Genomic DNA, 9445 nt, shown 5'->3' on the forward strand with positions numbered 1-9445 from the left:
ATGTGGGTCTATTTATGAGAAATGTATATTCCCATAGCATGTTTCTCATAGGATGTAAGGACTTAACATATTTGTCACATATTTTTCTTATAAAATCTCTTAGTGTGTGTCTAGGTATGTGTCATAGGTGTCAAAGACGAGATTGGAATGCAATATGGTCGAAGATTGGTCAAATCCCTACAAACTGTAGCAACGGCACAATATAGGCTCTCTTGCCGATAATTGGTAATTGGCCAATATCGGCTTGGATGCAAATTATGTCATCCAAAATACATCCATCGTTACCTTGAGTCAGTACAACCCTAATTGAGTTGACTCAAAGAGGTCTGGTCAAATTGGGTTTTTAACTCAATTCAGGACTAATCTATGGTTCATTGGGTGGCCTTGGTCAGTTCTAAGCATGTCAAAGTCATAAACCATTTTAAAAATATTTTAGTTCATTTTATAACCATCCTATACCAGCATGAAAGCAAAAATACACTGCCTAGGTGTGAGAAAAATCTCGACTGTAAATATATGGTCCCTCCCTGTTTGAGGGGTTCCTAACTCATCATTACATAGCCTTTCCAAGAGTGCTAAAATATAGTGTCTACACTTAGATAAAATCATATTTCATTTCTTATAACCAAACCCATAATTAATTTATTCCTTCTTTCCATAATCCACATACTCTATATAATTGCATGCATCTGATGACGATAATAAAATGTTTACAACTTCTTTATTCACGATATAAAAGTAGCACTGTCTTGATAGGATGGTATAAAATCTTTCGATTCACACGCCTATTGATGAGACCTTCTTAATTCTTGCTCGGCAATTGTCCATGGGCCTTGTATGAGGTAAGTCCTTCAGTGAACATCCTGGGTTAAGCTGTTCAAGTCTGCAAATGGACAATTTAGGTTAAAATTTAGAGAGTTGTTTATGTTTTTGTGGTGATGGATATTTGTATAGCCTCTATATATATATATTTTTTTTTTCTTCTTTTAATAATTTTCAATTTTTGTCTTTTTTTTTATTTTTTATTTACAAGTAAAGAAAACTCTAAAACCATACTCAAGAACATCTCTATGTTCATTAAAGTAAGAATAAAATAATAGAGGGAAGTTGACACACTGATAATTGAGGAGAAAATGGGGGAGAAAAATCATTATCTCTAGTTTGGCAAGATCATTTCCAAGGCACAGTCTGGGTCCTGCTCTTAAAGGAAGGAAAGTTCTTGGTTTTGGTATGTAATTATGGACAGTAGCATTTTACATATCAGACAAAACATTTTATAGACATGGCCACTTACATAGATCTTGGATTTATATTGACACTAAAAAATAAAAATAAAAACAAAATACATGTCACTTACATCCCATCCGGATTGATTGAGTTCCTTTGGATTTGGGTAAATTTTAGGATCTAGATTAACAGTTCTAAACCAGATCAAAACTTTCCATCCTTTTGGTACAAGATAACCTAAAACAGACAATTCATCTTCAATGAAAAATAATTGATCAATAGAAAGCAAATATGGAGCAAAAACTGACCACTCAGATTCATATCCTTTCTAGCTTCACAAAAAACCACTAATGAGATATTAATGATACGTAGAGTTTCATCAACCACCTGTAGAACCAATCCTCGTTGTTACTATTGAAATTTATAATACTAAATCAACTTGTGAGAATCACAAAATTGAAGCCTTCCTTAGAGTACCTAATACCTACCTTTCCAAGAAAATCCATCTGTCTCAGTTCCGTAAGTGTTAATTCATTCTGGCCAGCTGGACTATTCTTTACAACCTCCTCTTGCTCTACTTGAAATTTTTCAACAAGTTTAGTTCACTTGCACCACATAATCATAAGATTATTATCTAGATTTTTTTAGTTTCACCTTGGCTTTCTTGAGGATCTCTAGGTGTTATTGTAGGAAGAGAGTAGCCCACTTTGTGATGTGGCCGGAAGATTCATGGCCAGCATTTAAGTACATGAGAAGAATATCAATGATCTCCTCATCACTCAATTCTTTACCCTTTTCATCTTTGACCTCCAGCAGATTATCCATCACGTCTTTCCTCTTATTGGTAGGTGCAACAATACCAGCAGCTTTCCTCTACCTTCTTTCTGTCACAGTAGATTGGAAAGTGGCTACCAAGTTTTTTCGAGTCTGAGAACGAGAGAACCCATATCAATTCCAATAACATAAGCAATAAATTGAATAGAAGAAGTGTCCCTTGACCTCACAATCGAAGGCCTCACCTTAAATGTTCTATGATATGCGAATCCAGGTACATTAATGGTCATGGCTCTAACTCCATAATTGAGAGCTGTATATTCCTTCTCCAGAGCTTCTAGTACTTGTTCATCCTCACAACTGAGGAAAATGTGCATGATGATCCTGAAAGTGAACCTCCTTAGCTCTGTCAAGAACTCAGTTTCACCCATTTTAGACCATTTATTCAGTGTGGATATTGCAGTTTCTCCGATAAACTTCATGTATATAGATAATGTTTCATGGCCATTGACCGGAGCTATTGTCAATTTCTGGAGACACCTATGTTCTTCATCAAAGATGCCAATAAAGGATTTCTTCCTTATCAGTTCAAGAGTGGATTTAGGCCAACCAACTCCAAAATTTTCATCATCCATCGACACTTGCTTTGCAGGTTCAGGTGTTGTAACTATGATAGATGGGTTTCTAAACATAAAGGCCTTGTAAACTCCACGAGATTGACTAGATTTACATTTTCAATGGGAAACCATCAAGGTTCAGTTCTGATTAGAATGAATCTCCCAATATTAATATGAAGTGCTGATGTTGAGCTCTAATAGCTTTTCTCCTAGGATTGAAGATTGAAGGTTAAAAGTTTAAGCATTAGATTGTATATAGTGTTGAGTCTTATTGGGCTTCTATACAATAGCCATTCATTGCATGGGCCCATCACAAAATCAAAATAAACCCAAAGGGCCAGGGGCTTTGTCCTTGAAGATAGTGGAAAACAGACTATATCAGAGGGGTAATACAAAAACATTCTGAAGTAGCCCAAAATGGTCATCATATATCAATAAAATAATGAAAAGAGTATAATTATTATTATTACCTTTTAATAAACAAAGAGAGAGAGAGAGAGAGAGAGAGAGAGAGAGAATAACTATCTTAATACAATCTTCCAATAGAAATGGATTATGGATTGATGCACGCACGTGTGTGTGTGTGACTGGGATGCTGGGTAGCTGAAGGTTGGGTTCCGGCACTGCATGCCCAGGGTGAGAATGCGTGAGTGTGTTGTGGAGATTGGGGTGCAGGATGACCGAGGTTTTGGGTGATTCTGGTTACCGAGGTTGTGGGAGATATCGGTACTGCATGCCTATAGAGTGAGGGTGTGTGATCATGATTGTAGGTGCCGGATGGCTGATGTTGTATGAGATATCAATGCCACATCCCCAAGCATGATCACCTTGTATTTGTGATGTGATATGAATCATGCTAGATTGCATTGAGTTAGGAAAAATAATCTATGTGCTACAACCCCTTGCCAGTAGGGGAAAAGTATTGGCTAATCTCCAACGAACCAAGGTTGGGGACGATTTTCAGTGATGGTGGTGGGGGTACTGGCAGCGTGACAAACACATCACGTGATGTTTGATTTGGTCATGTGGAATATATATGGGGGATTATTAATAGAGGCTTATCGAGTACCGAAGTAGCCATGTAGGGACTGGTATGCTCCTCACTTGCAACTAGCTTGTATCCTTGGGATCGATAACGGACATTCGTGACTGGGGATACCACTATGTTGCAGTAGTATTGATACCCACTATAGACTTAGAATTTGTTGACTAGGTTTGTTTGCTAATAATCTGGATCATATCATTGCATTCATCTAATTGCATTCATATTGGTTTGGTTGGGCATTTATACTTGATGCATTTCATGAATTATTGTGAATGTCTGTGTGTACCCCTCACTGGGCTTCGTGGAAGCTCACCCCTATTGTTGCCCCCTTTTTAGATCTTAATTCAGGTGACCATCCAAAGTTTGTGGTTGAGGAGCCGGCTCTCTACGAAGCTGACCTCTGGGACGAGGAGATAGCTACGCATATGGACGGATGCGTATGTGATGAATATGCATTCGGAATACATTGAGAATGAGAGTATTATCTTCTACTTTTTATTCTTTTTGTACTTATCAGATGTAGCCCTAGGGGCGTAACTATAATTTTGATTCTACTATAAAAACATTATTTTTGGAAAATATGGTAAATATCATAAGACATCACCAGTTGTGTATATTTTGATTATTATTATCTATGTGATCGTAGAATCATTTCATAGCTTTATGAACTTAAAGTACTACAATGTGGATCCTTGATGGATTGTGGACACATGTGCGTATCCATGTCACCAGCCTTCAGGTAAGTGGAGGCGGGCTGTGACAAATAAAACCATAAAAATATGAACATTGCACAGTAAATATATCATGACCTAATCTACAACTCTTATAAAGGACATTTTGTGAACTCCCTCAGAAAGTCATGTGCTTGGCTGCAATTCACAGCTATTCTACTAGGGGTAATAGTGATGTTTACTCAATGGAAGTGTGATGACAGGAAGCACAAAACTCAGAATGTAAATCTGTAAAAAGGGAAAGGAAGTGCACTTACCCCTACCACTTTCGTGAAGGGTGTTTTATGGTTAGACTGCATATGCTTAGCTTTGGTTAGTGCAAGCTTAGACTAATGGAAAGTACAACAACAATTCCTTATGATTCCAATGTGCAAATCTCAGTGGCATTGACTGAGGTTGTCGAGTATGCATCCATAAGATTATGTAGGATCCCCAAATGTGGGAGGGGTTATATATTTATAGTTGGAGGCTCCTTGGCCACCAAGGCAACTGTGAGAAGCTTTCAAATGAGGTTGTGATCTTTTTCATTGCTTAGAGAGAGATTTGAGTCTATTTATAATAAATGTATATTCCCATATGATCTAAGAAATTAACACATTTGTCACTATGTTTTATAAAATATCTTAGTGTGTGTCATGTGTCATGGTTGGCCAAATCCCTACAAAAATGTAACAACCGGCACAATATGCTCTCTTCCTGATATAATTGGTACCTGGCCGATGTCGGCCTGGATGCAAATTATGTCATCCAAAACACATCTGGCGTTGACTTGAGTTAATACAACCCTGATTGAGTTGACTCAAAGAGGTCGGGTCCAATTGGGTTTTTAGCTCAATTTAGGACCAATCTTAACTCAAAGAGGTTTGGTCCAGTTGGGTTTTTAGCTCAATTCAAAACCAATCTTTGTTTCGTTGGGTGGCCTTGGTCAGTTCTAAACATGTTAAAATCACTAACCATTTTTAAAAATATTTTAGTTCATTTTATAGCCATCCTATGTCAGCATAGAAGCAAAAATACACTGCCTAGGTGTAAGAAAAAATCTTGACTATAAATACATGGTCCCTCCCTATCTGAGGGGTTCTCAATTCATCATTACATAGCCCTTCCAAGAGTGGAAAATATGGTGTCTACACTTAGATAAAATCACATTTCATTTCTTATAACCAGACCCATAACTAATTTATTCCTTCTTTCCATAATCCACATACTCTATATAATTGCATGCATCTAATGATGATAATAAAATGTTTACGACTTCTTACAGTTCACATGCCTATCGATGAGACCTTCTTGATTCTTGCTCGGCAATTGTCCATGGGCCTTGTATGAGGTAAATACTTCAATGAACATCCTGGGTTAAGCTGTTCAAGCCTGTACATGGACAATTTAGGTTAAAATTTAGAGAGTTATTTATGTTTTTGTGGTGATGGATATGTGTATAGCCTCTAGATTTTATTTTTTTTCTTCTTCTTTTCCTTAATAAAAAAAAAAAATTCTTAATAGTGTTCAATTTCTGTCTCTTTTTTTTTTTTTTTTTTACAAGTAAAGAAAACTCTAAAACCATCCTCAAGAACATCTCTATGTTCATTAAAGTAAGAATAAACTAATATGGGAAGTTGACTCACTTATAATTGAGGAGAAAATGGTGGAGAAAAATCATTATCTCTAGTTTGGCAAGATCATTTCCAGGGCACAGTCTGGCTCCTGCTCCAAAAGGAAGGAAAGTTCCTGGTTTTGGTATGTAATTCTGGACAGTAGCATTTTACATATCAGACAAAACATTCTATATGCATGGCTACTTACATACATCTTGGATTCATATTGACATTAACAAAAATGAAAACAAAATACATGTTACTTACATCCCATCTGGATGGATTGAATTCCTTTGGATTTGGGTAAATTTCAGGATCTAGATTAACAGTTCTGAACCAGATCAAAACTTTCCATCCTTTTGGTACAAGATAACCTAAAAAACATACAATTCATTTTCAATGTAAAATAATGGATCAATATAAAGCAAATACGGAGCAGAAACTGACCACTTAGATTCATATCTTTTCTAGCTTCTCGAAAAACCACTAGTGAGATATTAATGATACGCAAAGTTTCATCGACCACCTACAAAACCAATCCTCGTTGTTACTATTGAAATTTAAAATACTAAATCAACTTGTGAGAATCACAAAATTGAAGCCTTCCATAGAGTACCTAATACCTACCTTTCCAAGATAATCCATCTGTCTCAATTCCCGAAGTGTTAATTCATTCGGGTCAGCTAGTCTATTCTTTACAACCTCCTCTTGCTCTGCCTGAAACATTTGAACAAGTTTAGCTAGATTGCAACACATAATCATATGATTATTATCTAGATTTTTTTAGCTTCACCTTGGCTTTCTTGAAGACTTCTGGATGGTGTTGTAGGAAGAGAGTAGCCCACATTGTGATGTGGCCGGAAGATTCATGGCCAGCATTTAAGTACATGAGAAGAACATCAATGATCTCCTCATCACTCAATTCTTTACCCTTTTCATCTTTGACCTCCAGCAGATTATCCATCAGGTCTTTCCTCTTATTGGTAGGTGCAACAATACCAGCAGCTTTCCTCTGCCTTCTTTCTGTCACAGTAGATTGGAAAGTGGCTACCAAGTTTTTTCGAGCCTGAGAACGAGAGAACCCATATCAATTCCAATAATATAAACAATAAATTGAAGAGAAGTGTCCCTTGACCTCACAATCGAAGGCCTCACCTTAAGCGCTCTATGATATGCGAATCCAGGTACATTAATGGTCATGGCTCTAACTCCATAATTGAGAGCTGTATATTCCTTCTCCAGAGCTTCCAGTACTTGTTCATCCTCACAACTGAGGAAAATGTGCATGATGATCCTGAAAGTGAACCTCCTTAGCTCTGTCAAGAACTCAATTTCACCCATTTTAGACCATTTATCCAGTGTGGATACTGCAGTTTTTCCGATAAACTTCATGTATATAGATAATGCTTCATGGCCATTGACCGGAGCTGCTGTCAATTTCCGGAGACGCCTATGTTCTTCATCAGAGATGCCAATAAAGGATTTCTTCCCTATCAGTTCAAGAGTGGATTTCGGCCAACCAGTTCCAAAATTTTCATCATCCATCAACACTTGCTTTGCAGGTTCAGGTGCTGTAACCATGATAGATGGGTTTCCGAACATAAAGGCTTTGTAAACTCCAGGTGATCGACCAAATCTACATTCTCAATAGGAAATCATCAAGGTTCAGTTCCGGTTAGAATGAATATCCCAATATTAATAAGAAGTGCTGATGTTGAGCTCTAACAGCTTTCCTCATAGGATTGAAGGTTGAAAGTTTAAGCATTAGATTGTATATGGTGTTGAGTCTTATTGGGCATTTATATGATAGCCATCCATTTCATGGGCCCAGCTCAAAATCAAAATAAACCCAAAGGGCCAGGGGCTTTGTATTTGCTGGGTCTTAATATGTTATGTCCTTCTTCCTTTCCATAATTAATTGTGCTTTCAGTTTGAAGATAGTGGAAAACCGAACTATATCAGAGGGGTATTACAAAAACATTCTGAAGTATCCAAAATGGTTATCATATATCAGTAAAATAATAAAAAGATTATAACTATTATTATTTTTTATTGGAGAGGAAGAGAGAATAACTATCTGATTAAGAAAGTTACAATCTTCCAATAGAAATGGATCATGGATTGACGCATGCTTCTGTGGGAAAAAGGCTTATAGGCCTATGAAGCAATTCATAGGTATACGAGTCGAAACACAAGACAACAAAAATAGAAAAACAAGGGAAAAATAATTTTAACAAAAGATGGCATTGAAAATGACAAAAGAACCGTCTTTCCTTTTGTCCAAAACAATTAAACAACAGTCCTTGACGTCATTGATTCTCCTAATTGCCTCTAGCCTTGGAACTCTACCTTTGCAAAATTAAAGATATCATTCCTATGATTCCTCAAAAAACCAATCCATAAACATAACCAAAATAAATCTTTCTCTTTATCAATTCTGTTCTTAAAGATAGATATACTATTGCTTCTCTTTATCTTTATCTACATGGCTTCCACATTCATACTTATCTAAAACTTCTCAATCATTTCAAAACCAAACTGTAGACACAATAGAAACAAGCACAGCAAAAGTTGTGTGTGTGTGTGTGAGAGAGAGAGAGAGAGAGAAAGAGAGAATACTGACTTCTTGTAATAGCTTGCGAAGAAGGAATCTGGTTCATTGGACTTGAAAGCTCCGAGGAAAGTCCACATATTGCCGATCAAAGGCCAACCCATATCGCCTGGAGGGAGATTGAATCGTTTCTCACCGAGTTTGGATTCATACAACCAGAAATTTACATTCTTGAGCAGCCCATAAAACGCAACTAACCCACCAAACAAAACAGTTAGAACCACCCACAGTAGACTGCTCTCCATATTTTCTCTCCTTGGCTACTCAACTTTGCAGAGTTCAGAACAGAAACCGTACGCTCCTTGCTCACTTCCCCCCTTATGTAGCTATATTTATAGAGAGAGAGAGAGAGAGAGAGAGAGATGAATATTGGAGATAGAAATCTTTGCTTGATTGTTAAAACTATCCAAAACGGAAACGTAATACAGGCATAGTGAGGTTGTGGTAATTTCTAATTAAATGGTAATGGGTTCTTAAAGGATTGGAGCATAATGATCCACAACAAACACTCGTAGTTGAAACCCTACTGTTGATGCTTCGATAAGAATCTGAATGGCATGTTATGAAACTATATAGGATAAAGGAATTTTAATGAAATCTAATCTGACGGATGAAGGAGAATTCTCTCTTTTGATCAGTTTCTTTTTCTCTTTATTGGTTAAAGAGCTGGCCGACCTACATAATTCTACTAGGCTTGTCCTTTTCCTAAAAAGCCTTTATTCCCTCATATGAGAGTAATAATTGATATTAATAATAATAAGTGTTATTATAATAATAATAACAATAAGCGGCAGTGTTTTCTATCCCAAGAGGCCGCGAGCCTGAGGAGGGGTATGGTGGTCATA

General features: G+C 36.8%; 1 protein-coding gene across 2 annotated transcripts; it reads right to left on the bottom strand.

Annotated features, from left to right (window-relative positions):
- Positions 1–634: 634 nt before the first annotated feature.
- LOC122086087 (ent-kaurenoic acid oxidase 2-like) lies at positions 635–9213 on the bottom strand. 2 transcript variants are annotated; one of them, XM_042654783.1, is made up of 9 exons: positions 8613–9213; positions 7145–7625; positions 6783–7055; positions 6617–6706; positions 6437–6515; positions 6257–6363; positions 6020–6141; positions 5668–5765; positions 635–883 (listed from the first exon to the last, which is right to left on the bottom strand). In XM_042654783.1, exons 1-9 carry the CDS (start codon positions 8843–8845, stop codon positions 852–854), a joined length of 1515 nt encoding a protein of 504 aa, XP_042510717.1. In that variant the 5' UTR covers positions 8846–9213; the 3' UTR covers positions 635–851. The 2 variants fall into 2 exon arrangements, with proteins under 2 accessions (XP_042510717.1, XP_042510718.1); XM_042654784.1 differs by having other exon boundaries at positions 5657–5765.
- Positions 9214–9445: the final 232 nt, after the last annotated feature.

Source organism: Macadamia integrifolia, chromosome 8 (genome assembly GCF_013358625.1).
Source record: "Macadamia integrifolia cultivar HAES 741 chromosome 8, SCU_Mint_v3, whole genome shotgun sequence".
NCBI classification, from domain to species: domain Eukaryota; kingdom Viridiplantae; phylum Streptophyta; class Magnoliopsida; order Proteales; family Proteaceae; genus Macadamia; species Macadamia integrifolia.

Excerpts from the sequence above, each read along its gene's own strand:
- LOC122086087 (XM_042654783.1), bottom strand. The coding sequence starts at position 8,845 with ATGGAGAGCAGTCTACTGTGGGTGGTTCTAACTGTTTTGTTTGGTGGG. Across the intron at positions 6,516-6,616 it reads AGATGGATTATCTTGGAAAG|GTGGTCGATGAAACTTTGCG; the intron begins GTAGGTATTAGG and ends TTGGTTTTGTAG. Across the intron at positions 6,142-6,256 it reads TCAATCCATCCAGATGGGAT|AATTACATACCAAAACCAGG; the intron begins GTAAGTAACATG and ends GCTACTGTCCAG.